This window comes from Manis pentadactyla, chromosome 6 (assembly GCF_030020395.1).
Source record: "Manis pentadactyla isolate mManPen7 chromosome 6, mManPen7.hap1, whole genome shotgun sequence".
Classification (NCBI taxonomy): Eukaryota; Metazoa; Chordata; class Mammalia; order Pholidota; family Manidae; genus Manis; species Manis pentadactyla.
The window spans coordinates 47,081,558-47,104,026 of record NC_080024.1 but is presented as its reverse complement, the minus strand read 5'-3'; the positions used below and the strand labels follow the sequence as shown (position 1 = coordinate 47,104,026).

The 22,469-nt window shown below is 36.3% G+C and overlaps 1 protein-coding gene across 3 annotated transcripts in view; it reads left to right on the top strand.

Annotated features, from left to right (window-relative positions):
• The window catches only part of TFPI (tissue factor pathway inhibitor), a 95,120-nt gene that overhangs the window by 31,143 nt on the left and 41,508 nt on the right, over positions 1-22,469 (top strand). For all 3 annotated transcript variants that reach the window (XM_057503807.1, XM_057503806.1, XM_036924877.2), the window contains exons 2-3: positions 3,568-3,690; positions 10,195-10,392. In XM_057503807.1, the coding sequence (XP_057359790.1) occupies positions 3,570-3,690; positions 10,195-10,392 (319 nt within the window). In that variant the 5' untranslated portion in view covers positions 3,568-3,569. The remainder of the gene's footprint in view (positions 1-3,567; positions 3,691-10,194; positions 10,393-22,469) is intronic.

The window sequence follows — 22,469 nt, the reverse complement described above, 5'->3', positions numbered from 1 at the left end:
TCATTTAATGAATCAGTTTTAAAACATGAATTTATTTCAAAAGTTTACTTAACAGGTTCCTGGCAGAGCTGAGCTTAGAATTTCAAGTTTGTCATCCCAATATGTTCATACTATTTCTTCAAGTTAAATAATTCAGCATATATTTATCACCCACTCTTATGTGCCTGGTTTATGCAAAGATATCCTGACAATTCATCCAGGCACTTAATATTAGATTTTTATTAAACTCAGTTGGTTGAGTGTTAATTCCTTAAGGGTCAAGCTTTCTCTAGATTTTTAATCTCCCTTAGTGTCTAACGTATTATTCACAACTAGTCACTAACACAACACATTTATATAAAATATTCTTGCTTAAAGAACTTCTGATGCCACATTAGAAGTAAGAGGAGACTTAGCAAAAGTAAGGATACTGTTTCTGGTTCATAATTGGTGCCTTCTGACTGTGTCCTCACATGGTGGAATGGATGATGTATCTCTTTGGGGTCTCTTATAAGAACCCTAACCCCACCCCTCCCAACCTGATCATCTCTGACAGGCCCTACCCTCTAATACTATCATCTTTGGGAGTAAGGATTCTATGTAAGAATTTGTGGGAACACAAACAATTCTGACCACAGTATAATCCCACCAATGATGATGGAGGTACTTTTCCTCACCAACACTGCATTGTCAGCTTTTATTAATTTTAGTTGTGGTATCTCACAGTAGTATTCATTTGTATTTTCCTGATGACTAATTATGCTGAGCATCTTTTAATATGTCTACTGACTATATGTATGTTTTGAGACTTGCCTGCTGAATCTTTATCCTATTTTTAATTGGATAGTTATTTGTAATATCTTACATTTTCAATATGTAATATTCAGATTTACGAATTTAAACACACTTTCTCACAACTTCTCTTTTCACTGTCTTAATGATGCTTGAACCTCAATGAATAGAAGTTTCTGATTTTAATGAAATCAAATTATCAGTATTTTATTTTCTAATTGGTGCTCATGTATCCTGATTTAGAAATCTTTGCCAACCTCATCGTGAACATATTCTCCTATGTTTCTTCTACACGACTTAATGTTTTATCTCTCAGATTTAGATCTCTGAATTCCCTTGAATCATTTATTCTGTATGCTACCAGGTGGGGTAGTTTATGTTTTTAAAAGGGGTCAGCTATTCAAGAAAGTAGCATGCAGAAAGGCACAGAGGCATGCGGGAAGTGAGTTAAACACACAACTTCAATTTGGGTTTATCATCTTGTTTGCCATTTTGCATGTAATCTGATGCATTCTGAAATTTAAAAAAGGAAATTAATTAGAATAACATGTAATTAGATCAGTTCACTCTAATTGATATCCACAAATTATAGTTTCACCAGTGTTATAGTAAGTTGTACTATTTTCTCAGTGGCGTGCCCAGATCAATCTTATATTGCTCTGGGAAATTGAATAATTTAGTGCTTTGGTCACTTTTCAGAGGCAACATTGTGGAGAAGAGCACTGAATCAGCAATCTGCTGGCACGAATTCAAGTTCTGGATTAGCTCTAGCTAATTAGCTATAGCTGTAGTGCACACTCAGTTTTATCTATCCAACACTCTTCCTTTCTCCTGGAAGCAACAATCCCTTCCTGAGAGTTACACCTGTCCACCCCACCCCAAAACCAGATACTTGCATTAGATTAGCAATTTTATTACATTTTCCTACTCCTGATCGCTGACTTATTTAGGGTCCACCAATCCATGCTAGTCTCCTACAGTTCCCTACCTCAAATGTATTAGTCCAAAGGAGGGACACTTTTTCCAAACTGAAACTATCAGTATTATTCTCAAGTTTTTTGAAACTAGTCCATAAAAAGAGTCATACTATTTTGATGGAAGAATCTATAAGGTTTAAAACTCAGGAAATAACAGTGCTATGCATCATACTATGCACTGAGATCCAGCCACAAATCTGCTTTTACCTTTTCTAAAATGAATGAGCTGATGACTTTTCAACCTAAACTGTTTGAAATGGCTTTTGATTCTTGCATCCCAGGAAAGTCTAAAACTACTAAACTTGGGCAGCACTTTAGGCCACCATTTTTTTAAACTAACCCGATGGATTTAGAGCTCAAATTATCAAGTTCTTCAGCAGGCACACCAAACCTCAGCCTGCTCCTGAAGCTATCAGATAGAAAAACATGCTGTATCTACTCTCAAAGTATAATAGGGTTGTATATCTCAAAGAATCAAATGGAAATACAAGTATCACTGAAACATGCATTTAAAAAATGAGATAAAGACTAGAAGTTTAGCTGATAGACTCTTGAAAATAATACGTATATATAAGCATACACATTTATTTATGAATTCAACAACTTCTGATATGGTTTAGAAGGTATATAACACTGCTACTGACAAAAAAATAGGCATTAACATTCTCAAAGTGTTGTAAGAAAGGTATACATTTCACTACTGATTTTAATGCAGCTTAAAGCAAAATGGCATTTATTACTTTATTATTTATTGTAAGGCTACATGCACTGTAATAGTGTGGATTTCGGCTGTGATTCAGTATAGACATAAACAGAGTATTCTGTAAATTGTTTTTCATGAAATATCTGTTCCGGCATTTGTGAATATTTACTGATAAGATTTCTCTTCCCTTGCTCACTCTGACTGCTTCAGTGTCTGAACATGTGCATAAGTTCCCTTCTTTTTCTCTTCCCATGCTGTATGAACAAAGCACATTTCCTTCCACTTTTGAATCCAAAAGAGAAACAACCATTTTTTAAATTTAGATGCACTTTTTCACTACTTTTTTGCTTTGCATGTTTAAATCATTTTGAAGCAGGAAGTCTCACTCTCTTGCTGATACGTTTCCCTCAGAATGCAAATATGTTGGTTTGTTCCTTGAAGTCACTTTTCTGAGAAACTCTTGAATCAGATAACTCCCTAAACTGAGGGTGGAAGAACTGAGGTAAAGGACTAGCTGGAATGTTAGGCATTTCCTTTTCAGCAGTTCTATTTGCTATTTCATAGAAAACCAGGTTAGGAAATTGGTTGTAAAAACAGAAATATATTTTAAAGGAAACAACGATGAAAATTTAGAAAATGTGTTTCTTTTTTAAAAGAAGAACCAGAGCAAGAAAGAGAAGTCAGATACTGAGAGTTGCATTAATGAAATAGAAAAAAATGCAAAAAAAAAATTGAAATATAATTACTTTTGACCGAGAAAGAATATCCCTGAGAAAGATATGGCAAATAGAATTGCATTGAAAAATTAATCTTAATACATTCATAGTTATGTTGATCATTTACCCATGTCTCTCAATTACTGCCATTTCAATTTTAAGATTGAATTATGATCTACATATTTGAATATTATTTATATGTACTGAAAGTATGTGTCTATAATATTAAATGTTACATGCCTATGTTATAAATATGACTCATGAAATTTGTGGACAATGTGAGAAATCACATTAATGTCATAGAAACTTACATTGGGAGACGTGTAACATTCCTATTAGTCTACAGATAATTCCACATTAATGTTTTATTTATTAGATATGTCTGGGTTCTGTATTTCAGAGATGATTTATATAATGAAGAAAGAAGAGATTTTTTGGGCTTCTGTATGTCTGCTGCTTAGTTGTGCCTCTGTCCCTCTTAATGCTGTTCCCGAGGAAGGTGAAGAACATGGAAACGTTACAGGTGAAATGTTAGAAATATTCTTGTTAAGCTAGGCACAGTTCTCAATTTTAATCCAGATATTTAATATTTTTCTCCAGTGTACAGGAAAATTAGGTTTTTTTAAAAGTGACACTTTTCTTAGGAAACATATATAATTTGTCAAAAAAATAAACTTAGACCCTAAAAACTCATTTTAGAGAAGAAGATTTCTTTTTTTTTTATAGGCTAGAATATTAAACATTGAAGTATCTCTAGAAAATTGCAAGGAGCAAATTGAAGTAAAAAAAAAACTCCTAGGAGCCTTCACGTCACCCTCCCTTGACTGGAGAAAGTGTGAGAAGGAAAAGAAAACTACAGACACTTGACGCTTCAGTCATTGTCTCCTCGCTCTGATTCCCAAACTAAGAACCAAATGAGTGCAGAGTGAGAATCTAACTAAGCAGGACACCAGATCTGAGTAATGCAAGTTAGTTCTGGGTAGTAGTAATTAGTTCTAATTCCACAAAGCTCTGTTCTAAAAATAAAATATTAAAAATCAAACAATAGAACAAGGAAAAGACTATACACTGGTTGTTACTATAATTTATTTAGTCCTTAAAAGTAACATTTTGGGGAAAATTAGTATATTTTGAGAGAAATCTCAAGTCATTGGTAACAGTCCCAGAATATGAACAAAGTGATAGCTTCTATTTGTATGTATGTTTATCATGCATAAAAGGCTTCCACAAATACATTCCTATTTCATACCTCTAACAGCTCTTTGAAGTGATTCATTCAATGCACTTCCCTTTGACAAACACTGAATAAATACATCTTAGGCACCTGCAATGGTAGGAGGTGCTAGAGAAGCAGTGATGACTGAAACTAGATTCTCAAGAATCTCAGTTTCACAGGGGAGACTGAAGTGTAGACAAGTTATTTCAGCATAAAATAGTAAATGAAGTGACAGAGGCATGCATAGGGCATGCTGTTGATGCAAAGGAAGGGAACGCATCCAAGTTTGGTGATCTGAGCGTTTGGCACAGGGAAGAGGCCATGTGGTACTTGCTACAACACCTGAGTCTGCACCCAAGAATGACACATGGAACAAATCTGAAAATGTGTGCTAGCTGGACCCACAGCTGGAAGCCCAGCTGCCCAGGCAGGCCCTGCCTAGATTAGCCCTGGATGACTAGTAGATGAGAAGGGAACCCACCTGGGATCAACAGGGCCAATCATATCTTAGCTATGAGTGAAAAAGAAAGGCTTATTGTTATACAGCACCAAAAGCAATTTTTTTAATTTCCCGAAAGTGAAATGTTATTTAATAAAGTAAAAAACCATAATGTGACTTATAAAAATAGGAATTTAGACATTACGAGATGATCTCTAATCTTTCATTTGGCTCATTTCTCTAAAGGAATGGCCAAAGTTCCAATATTCTGGAAATTGGGGAAAGAAAGGATAGTGGAGGATAAAGTTAGTCCTAATGAGGAAAAAGCAGGCAACCCACCTTGGGAAGCGGGAGGAGAAGGGGTCCAAGTGTTGCCAATATTCACATAGTCCAATCGCCCTCAGTCAGGCAGAGGAAGCACACGCCAGCTAACTGGCAGGTTACAGAGATTGTTGCTGCCATCATTGTCAGCCAAGAAACCAGAATCAATCAGACCAAACCCAGGGGGATAAGATAACATTTTGATATTAAAGCTAGACTTGGAGACCACTTAACCAACTATCTGCAGGCTCATCCAGTTTTTGCTTTATTTCTAATTAATCTTACAATAGCATGATCCTACGTCAGAATCAATTCAGCTTTGGAGTTAACCATTTATCACAATGTGCCAGGGTCATACCATCATTTTATGGAGTATACCATTTCACTGAAGAGCATACTATCATTTTGTAGAAAAACACACATGATTTCATAGCTTCCCTCACATGTCAATAGCAGACATTTTTTTTTTCAATCACTCCAACCAGCAAGGAGGATGGAGTAGAATCAACTCCTTGGTAAGATCAAAATGATAACAAAAACAGTGGTGATTTGCTTTTATTTTTTAAATTCCTTTGGACTGAGAGAGATTAGCCAGGAGCATTTAGAGAAAGACAAGTGTCTTTCTTAAGATTCAGAATCAGTCAGATCTAAGTTTGCATGCATAGCTTTGCATACAGTAGCTTTGCAGAATTAGGTGAGTTATCTAAGGTCTCTGACTCCCAGGGTTCTAATCTGGAAATAAGTAATGTAAGTAACTTTCTTATATGGTTGTTATATAAACTGCATATAAGCGTCCGACACATTTTCTGGCACAGAGAAGGCAAAGAGTACATGTCTGTGTGCTCCCCTGCCAGAGAAATCCAATCTTTAGTCAGTCAAGTAGCGTGTAGACTCAGAGAGTAAGTTCACCTTAAAGCTCTAGGTTACCAAACAAGTTTCAGGAGAAGGAAGATTCTAACAGTCAAGGCCGAGACATGTCCCCAGTATTATGAGCCTTCCTTCTAACATTCCAGGATGGGGGGAGGGAAGAGTGAAATTATAGTTCTCAGGTTATTAGATGTGAAATTAAAGAAATCAATTACAGAAAATGATATAATATAAACCATAATTCTACTGATCTGACTGTATCACATTAAATTTCTGTTACATTGCCTGTTACATTACACTGTAGGTGTTCTCCAGTTTCAGACCGTGGGCAGATCCTTGTCACCAACCACTTTCTTCAAGTCTCAGTTTCAAGTCTCAGGAATGTTCTCCCCAACCCTCTCAGACAAGTTTAGGTATCTTATCATACCCTTGCACAGAACCCTGAACTTCTTGAATGTTTCTGTAAGAAAGTCCTCAGTATCTGCATGATCCTGAAAGAGTTTCATGTCTTCCATGACAGCACGGTGCCTGACACATGATCAACACACGAGTATTAATTTCCAAAAATATCTACCAAAAGTAAGAAATGAAGCCCAAAACAGATTTCCATCCCCTTTGAGTGGAGTGTCATGGCACTGTGTCCAGGAGAGCACATCTGGTCCCTCTTCCACTTCAGGGATCCTGCGCTCAAGTGTGGGTCACAAACTCACTGCACAAAACATCAGATGACTCGAATACAGGATTCATTTAAGAAATACATTAAAATGGGAATGGTAAAGATGAACAGTTAGCTAACAATCAAAGTATAGTTTAAAAAGTTAGTGTTTTCTTTAGGAAATTGCTGAAGAATCTTTATGCACTGTCATCATTGAAACCAGTTTTCATAAAGCAAATTTTGAAAAAAATTATTGAGTAGAAACTGTTATCAGTGTGCTTGATCCAAATGCCAATTTAGGAATCTCAGTAACGCAGGTATGTGACTGTATCACTCAGTAAGAATGTGTGAGATACTGGTATAATACCATCTGGGGGTCAATTTTAAAGCCATCACTTATGGTATGAATTGAACAATTAATTTCTGCAATGCTATTTTATAATTTGTAAAATGGAGACAATAATGCTTAATTTAGAAGTTGTGACTACATCAAATAACTTAATTACAAAATGTCTGAAGCATAGTAATGACTCAGCAAACATCGGCTGTTATTACTCTAAGGACTACTGCCTGTAACTTCCATGGCCTACCTTTCATTTTCGTGGTACGCTGCTACCACCTGGCGGTAACATTCTAAATAGCAGGTTGAGTTTGAGATGTATCCTTATAAAAAATGTAAAATAAAAGATTTGGCATGATGATTAAGGACTATCAAATAGACTAAAAGTCAAATAAAGAGGAATCATCAATGATAAATAATCTTATAAAATTATTTATTTATAAGAAATAGTTTTTCCTGAATATATAGGACAGCTCCGGTATTACAAAAGTCCCTATGGGTGGAGATCTGCATTAAGGTGTCTGTCTGAATGCTTCAATTACTTGGTGTCTGTAAGGTTCTAAAGTAACATTAACTTTGGAATCAGGACCATCATATTGTATGAGGAGTGCTATAGGAATTTTAGAAATAATGGTATATATAGCTGTAAGATTCAAAATGTCAGATTCTATTTTTACCCTATGTTCATTTCTCAGAATTATTTATGTGGCTCTGAGATTCTGAGATCTGATTTTAAGATCAGATATTTATAGAACTGATATTTATCAGTCCCCTAAAAATGAGTCTAGAGCATACAAACAGTGCTAGTTCAATGATACTTATTGTGGGCCTTACCTATGAAAATATTCTCATCAACTCTCTAAAATGCTACTAGATATACGTATTTTGAATTTCTATAGGAAAAAAGTACTTATGTATATAATCTAAGAAAAGTAAAGAATTTTAGGGAAGTCTTAAAAACATTTAAGGAAAATTATAATTTTAAAGTATCCATACTATTGGGCACCAGAAACTTTTGATATGCTTTAAAGCCACTTATTTTCAGATACTGATGAGCATAAAATGTTAGGTAAATAATTAGAAAAAGAAACAAGATTTAAATTTATATGCCAATATATAGTTGCTTTGATAATTTACACATATATTACAGAAATTGACTGGCTTTAGAGACACTAATCAGTGTAAAAATCATTAAAAATATCATATTGGTAAATATCTAAAATTTGTCAGTTGAACATAACCCCAGAGAAAGATGAAACACACAAAATGCACAGGTGCTTAAAATTCAGCATTAGTCAAAGGTTTGACTAGTATTATAACTTGCTAATTAGCAGCTTCATGAAAACTGGTGCTGAAAGTATCCCTATCTTTTGTAGGTAAAGGACTATATATTACAATAATTCTGTTATATGTTATTTTACCTTACCAAATTTTGAGTCTGAAAATTTGCTATTCTATCATTTCTGTCAGCTCTATTTATTTTAATTGAAAAAAATCCAATTCACTTATCAAAGAGATCAACATGGGGATATATTTTATAAACCTGGTTTTTTTAAGAGTAGAATTTTCATTAGTGATTGATATCAAATTCACATGATCATAAATAATGTCAAGTGAATCAAACAGCACAATACACCAGTTATGTAGAGAAAGCTATATTCTTAATCCTTCCAAGATTGCAAGGCTAGTTTATCATTTTATGAGTCAGAGGGAAAATTTTTTAAAAATTCCAATTACATTGTCACAAAGTGTCTTTAACATTACTGAAATATGGCTAATACTTGACATTAATTCAATATAGATCATTAGGATAACAAAAATATGAAGGGTAGAAGAGACTTGATAAAATTATCAAATCCAGCTTTTATGATATGCATATATTCTGTTTCAAAAAAATTTACAGAAGTTTGAAATTATAGGACATTAAAAATTGATTTCCTTCTAGATGGTCACACATCCAAAAACTTATCCTCTTATTTCATGCTTATATAGTATTATATGTAAAAATGTTAAAGTGACATTGATTTATGTTTCTTTTTTCAAAGTAAATTATTCTATAGGGCATTAAATTGCATTTTTTTAAGATACCTATACTTATCAGTTTTAAATTTACTAGAATCCTACTGCCCTCTAAAGGGCAAATTTGTTTAGGTCATTTTAGGCTTCAGTATCCCTCATAAGGGATCATAGTGAATACTGAAAGACAGTGGCTCAATTCATAGACAATATTCAAAGAGTAAGATTATATGGCATTCTTTGGTCATCATTATCTTGGTAGTACTGGCTACAGTTTTTAATTACAGTCTAAATTAGAGGTAGATTCTGTAAAAAACACAACTTATTTAAAATTAGGCCTCTATGAGTATTATTAGGCTTGATAAAAATCAAATTTAAGAATTTCAATTGAGTTTCCTGTAAGTACAAGTCCCTTCCCAAGATCAAAAATTGTGTGACTAAATCAAAACTGACTGAAACAAGTGAATGAATCTTTGTGAAAAAAAATAAAACTCAATGTCAAAAGAATTGCCTCATTCTATTTTAAAACATAGAAAGCATTAAGTTTTTTAAACATTGTTAAAAACCAATCATGGTTCATAAAAGAATGCATCATGATACATGTAACATCAAACACCTATATTTTCACAATTAGGGAATCGTTTAATATAGACAGCATATACATATGTGTGAATATGAGCACACTGTTGCTTTTAAAAAGTTGTTTATACACAAAAAACTATAAAACTGTGGATTAGGGAGAGCGACTTAAAGAACTGTCCATTAATATCTGCCCTTAAAAACTGCTGAATTTAGAAAAAGGTCTCCCTTTGTTTGTATAGTCAACACATCAGTTACCCTACAACCACTACTCAATTCTGTATCTATCCACTGGTATGGGTTTAAGCCAGATCTGTACCAAGAGTCTAGAAACGTTATTCTCCATTTTGCTTTAATAATTGATTAATAATCAACTATAAAAGTTTAATAATTGATAAAACCTGTCTCACTTGGTGAGTTTTATAAACTTTATCTACTTTTTTACAACTGAAAACTTTTCATGGTTTCTTGTATCAGCCTGTTGTATGGCTGCTGTACTTTTCCTTAAAATTAGTATCTACAGAAAAGGAAATAAAAAAACATTAGTACACTGTTGATGAAGAGTTATATGTCTTTCATTTTTTTACCTTGTAGATGCTGAGTTACCACCACTTAAGCTTGTGCACTCATTTTGTGCATTAAAAGCGGATGATGGCCCGTGCAAAGCAATGATAAAGAGATTTTTTTTCAATATCCATACTCAAAAGTGTGAAGAATTTGTATATGGGGGCTGTGAAGGAAACCAGAATCGATTTGAAAGCCTAGAAGAGTGCAAAGAAAAATGTACAAGAGGTAGGTTTCTGGGGACGCTTATCACCCAGGAGCCTTGGGCTCCTTTGATGTTTTAAAAAATATTCAGTGTTATTAGAGCTAATCATAGATTGGATAATATTAGGGAAAAATGTTAAAGCTATCTTAACATTTCAAGTATTTTTTTTGCATATTTTCAGCATTTATGTTCAACTTTTTATTTTTTATGTTTTTTCAAATCAATCATAATAAAATATAGGGTTATTTATTGCCCTATACTCTTCTCCATAACAAAGAGGGAAGAAAAACCTTTACTCCACCACACAGGGGTTGTATCTGCAATGCAGTGAGTGCAATTCAGCCTCCCTGGGCAGCTCTGAGTGGTCTGAGAAAAAATTGTTAGTTACATTGATTTAGTCTTCCCTTTATTAATACAATGTTCACATAGCTGTCACACCTAATGATGAAGGGTCCACTTTGAATCGGAGGATCCACTTTGAGGCCCTCAATAACTGCTAATTAGAAAATTCTGAGCTATATCAGAGAGTAGAAATGTAAATATGAAAGCTAAGTCATTCTCCTTAAAACCTTGAAATATGGTAGAAAATAAAATATCATTCCAGCTGACCCACATAGATGTTACTGAATCCAGCTTTTCATATGTTTACTTTTTTAAGATTTAAAAGTACACCATAGTATATCATTTTTTTTTGTTATCATTAATCTACAATTACATGAAGAACATTATATTTACTAGGGTCCCCCCTTCACCAAGTCCCCCATGCAAACCTCATTACAGTCACTGTCCATCAGTGTAATAAGATGCTGTACAATCACTACTTGTCTTCTCTGTGTTGCACAGCCCACCCCATGCTCCCCCCCACATTATACATGCTAATCATAATGCCCCCTTTCTTTTTTTCCCCCCTTATACCTCCCTTCCCACCCATCCTGGCCAGTCCCTTTCCCTTTGGTAACTGTTAGTCCATTCTTGGGTTCTGTGATTCTGCTGCTGTTTTGTTCCTTCAGTTTTCCTTTGTTCTCCACATATGAGTGAAATCATTTGGTACTTGTCTTTCTCCACCTGGCTTATTTCACTGAGCATAATACCCTCTACCTCCATCCATGTTGTTGCAAATGGTAGGATTTGTTTTCTTCTTATGGCTGAATAATATTCCATTGTGTATATGTACCACATCTTCTTTATCCATTCATCTACTGATGGACATTTAGGTTGCTTCCATATCTTGGCTATTGTAAATAGTGCAGTGATAAACATAGGGGTGCATCTGTCTTTTTCAAACTGGAGTGCTGCATTCTTGGGGTAAATTCCTAGAAGTGGAATTCCTGGGTCAAATGGTATTTCTATTTTGAGCATTTTGAGGAACCTCCATACTGCTTTCCACAATGGTTGCACTAATTTACATTCCCACCAGCAGTATAGGAGGGTTCCCCTTTCTCCACAACCTCGCCAACACTTGTTGTTGTTTGTCTTTTGGATGGTGGCAATCCTTACTGGTGTGAGGTGATATCTCATTGTGGTTTTAATTTGAATTTCTCTGATGACTAGCGATGTGGAGCATCTTCTCATGTGTCTGTTGGTCATCTGAATTTCTTCTTTGGATAACTCTCTGCTCATCTCCTCTGCCCATTTTTTAACTGGATTATTTGTTTTTTGTTTGTTGAGGTGCATGAGCTCTTTATATATTTTGGATGTCAAGCCTTTATCGGATCAGTCATTTATGAGTATATTCTCCCATACTGTAGGGTACCTTTTTGTTCTACCTTTGCTGTACAGAAGCTTTTCAGCTTGACGTAGTCCCATTTGTTCATTTTTGCTTTTGTTTTCCTTGCCTGGGAAGATATGTTCACAAAGAAGTCGCTCATGTTTATGTCCAAGAGATTTTTGCCTATGTTTTTTTCTAAGAGTTTTATGGTTTCCTGATTTACATTCAGGTCTTTGATCCATTTCGAATTTACTCTTGTGTATGGGGTTAGACAGTGATCCAGCTTCATTCTCTTACATGTAGCTGTCCAGTTTTGCCAGCACCATCTGTTGAAGAGACTGTCATTTCACCATTGTATGTCCATGGCTCCTTTATCGTATATTAATTGACCGTATATGTTTGGGTTAATGTCTGGAGACTCTAATCTGTTCCACTGGTCTGTGGCTCTGTTCTTGTGCCAGTACCAAACTGTCTTGATTACTGTGGCTTTGTAGTAAAGCTTGAAGTTGGGGAGTGAGGTCCCCCCCCCCCCACTTTCTTCTTCCTTCTCAGGATTGCTTTGGCTATTTGGGGTCTTTGGTGTTTCCATATGAATTTTTGAACTATTTGTTCCAGTTCATTGAAGAATGTTGTTGGTAATTTGATAGGGATTGCATCAAATCTGTATATTGCTTTGGACAGGATGGCCATTTTGATTATATTAATTCTTCCTAGCCAAGAGCATGGGATGAGTTTCCATTTGTTAGTGTCCTCTTTAATTTCTCTTAAGAGTGTCTTATAGTTTTCAGGGTATAGATATTTCACTTCCTTGGTTAGGTTTATTCCTAGGTATTTTATTCTTTTTGATGCAATTGTGAATGGAATTGTTTTCTTGATTTCTCTTTCTATTGGTTCATTGTTAGTGTATAGGAAAGCTACAGACTTTTGTGTGCTAATTTTGTATCCTGCAACTTTGCAGTATTCCAATATCAGTTCTAGTAGTTTTGGAGTGGAGTCTTTATGGTTTTTTATGTACAATATCATGTCATCTGCAAATTGTGACATTATAACTTCTTCTTTACCAATCTGAATTCCTTGTATTTCTTTGTTTTGTCTAATTGCATGGCTAGGACCTCCAGGACTATGTTGAATAACAGTGGGGAGAGTGGGCATCCCTGTCTTGTTCCCGATCTCAGAGGAAAAGCTTTTAGCTTCTTGCTGTTCAGTATGATGTTAGCTGTGGATTTATCATATATGGCCTTTATTATGTGGAGGTACTTGCCCTCTATACCTATTTTGCTGAGAGTTTTTATCATGAATGGATATTGAATTTTGTCAAATGCTTCTTCAGCATCTATGGAGATGATCATGTGGTTTTTGTCCTTCTTTTTTGTGAATGTGGTGGATGTTGTTGATGGATTTTGAATGTTGTACCATCCTTGCATCCCTGGGATGAATCCCACTTGGTCATGGTGTATGATCCTTTTGAAATATTTTTAATTTGGTTTGCTAATATTTTGTTGAGTATTTTTGAATCTATGCTCATCAGGGATATTGGTCTGTAATTTTCTTTTTTGGTGGGGTCTTTGCCTGGTTTTGGTATTAGGGTGATATTGGCTTCATAGAATGAGTTTGGGAGTATTCCCTCCTCTTCTATTTTTTGGAAAACTTTAAGGAGAATGGCTTTATGTCTTCTCTGTATGTCTGATAAAATTATGAGGTAAATCCAAATGGCCCGGGGGTTTTGTCCTTGGGTAGTTTTTTGATTACTGCTTCAATTTCTTTGCTCGCAATTGGTTTGTTTAAATTTTGTGTTTCTTCGTTGGTCAGTCTTGGAAGGTTGTATTTTTCTAGGAAGTTGTCCATTTCTCCTAGGTTTTCCAGCTTGTTAGCATATAGGTTTTCATAGTATTCTCTAATAATTCTTTGTATTTCTGTGGGGTCCATCGTGATTTTTTCCTTTCTCGTTTCTGATTCAGTTGATGTGTGTTGACTCTCTTTTTCTCCTAATAATTCTGGCTAGAGGCTTATCTGTTTTGTTTATTCTCTCAAGGAACCAGCTGTTGGTTTCATTGACTTTTTCTATTGTTTTGTTCTTCTCAATTTTATTTATTTCTTCTCTGATCTTTACTATGTCCCTCCATCTGCTGACCTTAGGCCTCATTTGTTCTTCTTTTTCCAATTTTGATAATTGTGACATTAGACTATTCATTTGGGATTGTTCTTCCTTCTTTAAATATGCCTGGATTGCTATATACTTTCCTCTTAAGACTGCTTTTGCTGCATCCCACATAAGTAGGGGCTTTGTGTTGTTGTCATTTGTTTCCATATATTGCTGGATCTCTATTTTAATTTGTTCATTGATCCATTGATTATTTAGGAGCATGTTGTTAAGCCTCCATGTGTTTGTGAGCCTTTTTGCTTTCTTTGTACAATTTATTTCTAGTTTTATAGCTTTGTGGTCTGAAAAGTTGGTTGGTAGGATTTCAATCTTTTGGAATTTACTGAGGCTCTTTTTGTGGCCTAGTATGTGGTCTATTCTGGAGAATGTTCCATGTGTACTTGAGAAGAATGTGTATCCTTTTGCTTTTGGATGTAGAGTTCTATAGAGGTCTATTAGGTCCATCTGTTCTAGTGTGTTGTTCAGTGCCTCCGTGTCCTTACTTATTTTCTGTCCAGTGGATCTATCCTTTGGAGTGAGTGGAGTGTTGAAGTCTCCTAAAATGAATGCATTGCATTCTATTTCCCCCTTTTGTTCTGTTAGTATTTGTTTTACATATGCTGGTGCTCCTGTGTTGGGTGCATATATATTTAGAATGGTTATATCGTCTTGTTGGAGGGAGCCCTTTATCATTATGTAATGTCCTTCTTTATCTCTTGTTACTTTCTTTGTTGTTGTGAAGTCTATTTTGTCTGATACTAGTACTGTAATACCTGCTTTTTTCTCTCTGTTGTTTGCATGAAATATCTTTTTCCATCCCTTGACTTTTAGTCTGTACATGTCTTTGGGTTTGAGGTGAGTTTCTTGTAAGCAGCATATAGATGGGTCTTGCTTTTTTTATCCATTCTATTACTCTTTGTCTTTTAATTGGTGCATTAAGTTCATTTACATTTAGGGTGATTATTGAAAGATATGTACTTATTGCCATTGCAGGCTTTAGATTCGTGGTTACCAAAGGTTCAAGGTTAGCTTCTTTAGTATCTTACTGTCTGACTTAACTTGCTTATTGAACTATTATAGACACTGTCTGGTGATTCTTTATTTCTCTCCCTTCTTATTCCTCCTCCTCCATTCTTTATATGTTGGGTGTTTCATTCTGTGCTCTTTTATGTTTCCTTTAACTGCTTTTGTGGGTAGTTGATTTTATTTTTTGCCTTTAGTTAGTATTTGGTTGGTATTTTCTCTTTTGACATCTATTTAGCCTTAGGAGTGCTCCCATCTAGAGCAGTCCCTCTAAAATACAAATTCCCTCAACTTTTGCTTGTCTGGGAATTATTTAATCCCTCCTTCATATTTAAATGATAATCATGCTGGATACAGTATTCTTGGTTCAAGGCCCTTCTGTTTCATTGCATTAAATATATCATGCCATTCTCTTCTGGCCTGTAAGGTTTCTGTTGAGAAGTCTGATGATAGCCTGATGGGTTTTCCTTTGTAGGTGACCTTTTTCCTCTCTCTAGCTGCCTTTAAAACTCTGTCATTGTCCTTGAACTTTGCCATTTTAATTATTATGTGTTTTGGTGTTGTCCTCCTTGGGTCTCTTCTGTTGGGAGTTCTGTGTACTTCTGTGGTCTTAGCAATTATTTCCTCCCCACATTTGGGGAAGTTTTCAGCAATTATTTCTTCAAAGACACTTTCTATCCCTTTTTCTCTCTCTTCTTCTTCTGGTACCCCTATAATGTGGATACTGTTCCTTTTTGATTGGTTGCACAGTTCTATAAATATTGTTTAATTTCTTGAGATCCTTTTATCTCTCTCTATGTCAGTTTCTATGCGTTCCTGTTCTCTGGTTTCTATTCCATCAATGGCCTCTTGCATCTTATCTATTCTGCTTATAAATATTTCCAGAGATTGTTTCATTTCTGTAATCTTCCTCCAGATATCATCCCTTAGCTCTTGTATATTTCTCTGCAGCTCCATCAACATAGTTATGACCTTTATTTTGAATTATTTTTCAGGAAGATTGCTTAGGTCTATCTCCTTCTCAGGGGCTGACTCTGTGATTTTGGTCTGTATCAAATTCTTTTGCCTTTTCATGGCGATAGAGGTAGTTGTGTGGGGCTAGCACTGTGTGTTGCCTGAGAGAACGTCCCTTCTTGTTGGTTTGTGGCCTTCCTTTGCTGGGAGAACAGCGACCTCTAGCGGCTTGTGCTGGGCAGCTGCATGCAGCCGGGGCCTCTGATTCTTGCCTGGCCACTGTGGAGTTAAGCACCATGGTTGCTGTGGAGTTAAGCTCCATGGTTGCTATGGGCGTGGCCAGCCTTAGTCTGCCGCTCCAATATGGCAGAGCTGCATTGGACGGGAGACAGGCGGGAGGCTGTTTATTGATGTGAGGGGCCTCCGAACCACGCTGCTGCCCATGGGGTTAGGGTGCCCGGTGTTCCCTGGGATTCCCAGCTACTGGGTTAAGTGTCGTGGGATGCTTCCGTCCAGCTATGGGGTTCCTGTCCCTTAAGACTTTCAAAAAGCACTCGCTTTTCTTTGTCCCAGTGGTGCCGGCTGTGGGGACCCGCTCACAGGTCTTACTGTCCTGTTTCCCTTGTATCCAGCACCCCACGCACTGTGTGTCTGCATTCCCAGTGCGGATGGCTGGGGCTGGGTGTTTAGCAGTCCTGGGCTCCCTCTCCCTCCCCACTCTGACTCCTCTCCTCCCACCGGGAGCTGGGGTGAGGGGCGCTCGGGTTCCTCCGGGCCACAGCTTGTATCTTACCCACTTCGCGAGGTGCTGAGTTCTCGCAAGTGTGGATGTGGTCTGGATGTTGTCCTGTGTCTTCTGGTCTCTCTTTTAGGAATAGTTGTATTTGTTGTATTTTCAAAAATATATATGGTTTTGGGAGGAGATTTCTGCTGCTCTACTCACGCTGCCATCTTGGCTCTGCCCCCATAGTATATCATTTTTAAACTCTATTGAAAACTTTCATTCTACTTCAATCCTACTAAAATGGCATTTTGTTTTGTAAATTTTTCAAATTACAACCTTATACGTGGTTTCTATCTGTTCTCACTGAAATAATTGCTGATGAAAATTTTGAATGTGTTTATCTCAGTTTTATTCTTCTGAATTGTAAACTACTTGAGGGATAGAAGAATCTGAGTTGTCTTTATTTCCCCAGTTTCTAGAGCCAAATTTTCCCATAATATTCCTAGAGCTAGCTGATTGGAACTGTGGTGCTCAAGAGGTGGTATCTCTAGTAACAAAGGTGTCTTATTTTTTCAAAGCAGGCAGCTCTGTGTTCCCAGTCTGATAGTGCTTTCTGAAACAACTTTAACAAAGCAGTCTTGACATCATAATGCTCTTGACCTATGGGAAAATCTCAGCTGAGTGAAAAGAGAGAACTTCTTTTCTGTGTGACTGACTCTATGAGATGCTTTGTTGTATGCTCCAGAGCTGACAGGAAAGAATTGATGTGAATATATTTCTTTGACCTCAGAGCACTTATTTCCCTCTTTCCTTTCCATAGATGTGATAGATATGTTACTAACACAGATTAGGCAGTTCAGTGGTTCTCTGTGGTGTCTTTGATTTTTGTGATTGCCTGCTTATTCTCCATTCATCATGGATTTCTATACCCTGCTGTCTTCCATACTAGGCCAAGTATCCTTTTGTGTTGAGCTGAGTATCACTCAGGTTCAGCTCCTTGGGTAGAGGCCTGGCTGCCTCATTCTTTGTAACCCTTTGTTATTTAGCAGCCTACTTATTTTTATCAGCTTGCCTCTTCCATGAAGTACATGTCTGTTCCATTTATATAATCCACAAATATTTTATCTCACCATTGCACAAAAAGTTATCCTTCTCTTTAGAAATGAATGTAATAAAATCATTTTGTTCTTCAATGACAGCCCGGCTTATAATATCTTCTAAAACATCATTATTGTGTAGCTTATAAATATGTCTATTGGCCCCATCTCCTCTTTATCTCTTCAAAGGCTACTTTGTTATTGTTTGAATATCTGAGTGTTTTATATAGTAACCTATATTTAAGGATATAGTTGGAACATAGGAAAAATACTGGTAGACCTTTTTTAAAAATCACCTAAGGACAAACTTCCATCTTCAGCTATGATGGTACAGTTGGAACTGAACTTTCTCTCCTACTATAAAATTTAGAAAATTGGACAGAATATGTGGAGCAACTATTTGAAGACACTGATCAAAGGCAGGGCAGGACTGTGATTTCTAAAAGAAGGGAAACATGAGTTCCCCAATCACCCCAGCTTTCTGCATGCAGGCACTTCTGGACCACAGCTCAGGGAGGGGAACCCAAGTATAGCACGGTAGTCTACCCAGTGGAGGATATGGAGACTGGAAATTAGGAGAGTGAGGTGGCTGTATTTGGGGGAACAATATGTGGGAAAGAATGGACAAATGTAGAGAAAAATTTTAAAAATTTGGGTACAGGTCCCTCTGAGTTTGTCACTGAATGATAAAAATGCATGCATTTGTTGAAATTCCCTGAGTTTCAGGAAATAATTTTGTAAGTGGAAAAATTTTCAGAGCTCCTACATGGCTGAAATAAATTTAACATGTAATTTAGTACTAGGACTAAACTGGACCTTGAGTCAAGTCTTCAGGCTTACCATAACGAAGCTTAAAACAAACCATAAATGATCCAGCTGATCCACATGTACATTAGATACCTGCCAAAAGGTACTTCAATATTCTTTAAAGGAAGACAATAAAATCCAGCAGCCAACAGCATGACATTCAAAAATATTTATAATTGTCCTGCCCTGAAAAATACTAAATATTCAAAGAAGAACCAAATTGTGATCCTTAATTAGGAGAAAAATTACTCAACTGAAACAGAGAAATGACAGAGGCAATGGAATTAGTAGACAAGGACTTAAAAACAGTTATTATAAATATCCCAAAGGAGTTTTAAAAACATTAGTGGAATAAGGAAAATAATGGAATATATAAAAGAGAAATAAATGGAAACTCTAATTCTGAAAAATACATTATATAAATTAAGTACATCAGATGTACATAAGAGCAGATTCAACATTACAGAAGAAAAGATCAGTAAACTTAAAGACATAGCAAGAAACTGTTCAAAATAAAGCAGGGGAAAAATAAAAGAATATAGTGCAATAATCCATGATATAGTATCAAGAAGTCTATGAAAATGTGTAATTGGAGTACTAGGGTTGTGGCAGAAGAAATATGTAGATAAAGGCAAAAATTTATCCATATTTGATGAGAATTATGACTTGTAGAATCAAGAGCATTGACAAATTTTAAAAAGAATAAACACAAATTAAAAGAGAGCCACATAAATAAATGCAATAATCAAACTGCTGAAAATCAGGGATAAAAAGTAAATTTTAAAATAGCTTGAAAATGATGTATTAGGTATGAGAACAAAGATCAAAAGAATCACAAATTTCTCATCAAGAAAAAATTCACAAGAGAAGAAAATGGAGCATTATATTTAAAGAGCTGAAGAAAATATAAAACCTGCCAATTGGTAATCTAGGTCTATTAAAAGTACCCCTAAAGTAGAGATAAACACTTTTTCAGATTACAACACCCAAGAAAATTTATTGATAGCAGACTACACTGCAAGTAATCTTAAAGGATTTAAAACCAAAACACAAAAATGTAGGGGGGAAATGTCAGATTATTGTTGTAAAGTTGTGATACTACAGGTAAAAGTGGTATAAATTACTTAAAACCAAATTGTCATGAATTAAAGAGGCATATTAAAAGCCCTAGAACAACCATTAAAAAAAATAAAACAAGGAGATGTAGCAAATAAGCCAATGGTGAAGATAAAACTGTTATTAAAATACTCCACCAATCCTAAAATAGACAGGGAAAGAGAGAAACAGGAAGAAAGAATAGATGAAAAGTAGAAAACAAATAGTGATTCATATTCAACCATAATGATGATTACACTAAAATTTAATGGTATAATCACTCCAATTAAAAGTCAGATATTAGATCTAATATTAAAAAAATCAAGGATTAACTATATATTGTCTATAGGAAAGGCACTGTAAAAATAGACACAAACAGGTTAAAAATGAAAGAATAAGGAAAGATATACCAGGCAAACACTGATCATAAGAATGATTAGTGAAAGTAGACTAAAGGACAAAAAGTATTGGCAGGTAAAAGGGAAGATATTTTATAAGAATGAGAACCAATTAATCAAAAAGATATAACAATCATCAATGTCTCTGTGTATAGTTCAGTTACCAAACTTCAAAATTTTCAAAGAAAAAATTGACAGAGTGACATGAGAAATAAGTAATTCCTCAGTTTAGATATTTTAGCACACATTTTTTAGTAACTGATGGAACATAGGAACTGCAAATCAGTATGGATACAGAAGATTTGAACTACAGTTCACCAGCTTTACCTGATGTCATTTATATAACTCTGTCCCCAATTTATATAACTTATTTTTGATTGCACATGATATATCCACCAAAACAGACCATATGCAACACTGAATTTTCTTAACAAAACTTAAAATTATGGTAATCATACACAATTTCTCCAACAGAGTGAAATTAGAAATCAGTAATAGAAAAATACCTTATAAGCCCCCAATATTTTGAATATGGAAAATATTGTAAGCTGAATCATGAAAAAACAGAAGGTATAAAATCTGTGGGATGCAGCTAAAACAGTGCTTAGAGAAAAGTCTCTTGCTATAAATACTTTAGAAAAGTGAAATCTTAAGATGCATTTTTAGGATTGGTTGAAAAATTATAGCAGAGTAGGAAGGCAGAGAAGAAACTTCTTCCCATATACATACCAGGGAAGCAATAACAGTAAATACAACTAATCCCGCAAACAACCTGAAGACTGCAGAACAGACTAATACCTGGTGAAGAAGACAATAGCACACAGAAGAGGATAAAATAGCAGAACTATGATTAATTGGGACCCAAGCCCTTCCCCCATCTTATCCCACAGATGGGAAGGAGAGAGATGGACTGGGGAGAGGATAAGAATCAGGTATCCCACACACCTGGCCCAGGAGATCTGCTCTGGAAGCACAAGTCTACATTGCATTGGGCTTTGGTGATTGATGAGGCTGGATACCAGGACAGTTGGAGTGCTCTGAGAGTCTGAGATTCCAGCTGCTTGTTGAAGGCAGGCACACTACATTGGCCCCACTGAGACCCAATACAGAGGCAGCAGTTTCAAAGATTTATCAGCAGCGGAAGGGTGCCAGTGGGGCAGGGGTTGATGGGAGCTCTCTATGGAAGAGAAAAGGGAGGTGAATAATGCTTCCTCAACCTTCCCTCAGCCCAACAGTTCAGGTGCTTTGAGGGAGCTAGCTCCAAATGCTCCATGACCCTCACTGGTGGCTAAGCCCTGGGTGCGTCCTGCACACCAGCCTGCCCACCAGGCCCAATCAGCCCAGCAGCATTTGGACTTTACTGCTGGCAAACAGAGAGAGGCTTTGTTGCCTGGCAGACAGAAGGAGGCTTTCCCAGCTTTCTTGGCCTTCTCTCAGCCCAACGGGTGGGATACCTGCAGAATCCAGCTCCAAGCACTCTTTCCCCCTCACTGTGTCCTGGTGCTATGTTCCCCCAACACTACACACCTGTCTCACCCACCATTAGCCTACCAATGCTGCCATTGCTGCAGGGCAGGAAGAGGATGGACCCACCCACAGTGATCCCAGCAGAAGTGCTGCTGCACAGCTCGCAAAGGACTGGCTTAGGTGAGCTGCTACTCACCAGCAGACTGAGATCACCACTGCTGGCAGACAGGCAGAAAGGAGGCCCCACCATAGCCCATTAAATCGCAACTGGGGCTCCACCACAAAGGAGAATCAGGCACTGAAAAGTTAACTGTCTTAAGCTTCTGGGCGCCACATGACACCTTCTTCATAAATCCATTACTCTCTAGACCAGGAAGCATAGATGATCTATCTAATACAAAGGAAGAACAGAGAAACCCTAACAAAATGAAGAGGCAGAGGAATAGGTTCCAAATAAAAGTGAAGGATAAGACACCAGAAAGAGGGCTAAATGAAGCAGTGATCACCAATCTTGATAAAGATTTCAAAGTAACAGTAAAAAATATGCTCAGTGATCTGTGGAAAAGCATCGACTATCTCAGGCAAGACTTCAACAAAGAGATTGAAGAGCTGAAAAAGACCCACTCAGAGCTGAAGAATATATTACCTGAAATGAAACACAAAATGGAGGGAATGAGTAATAGATTG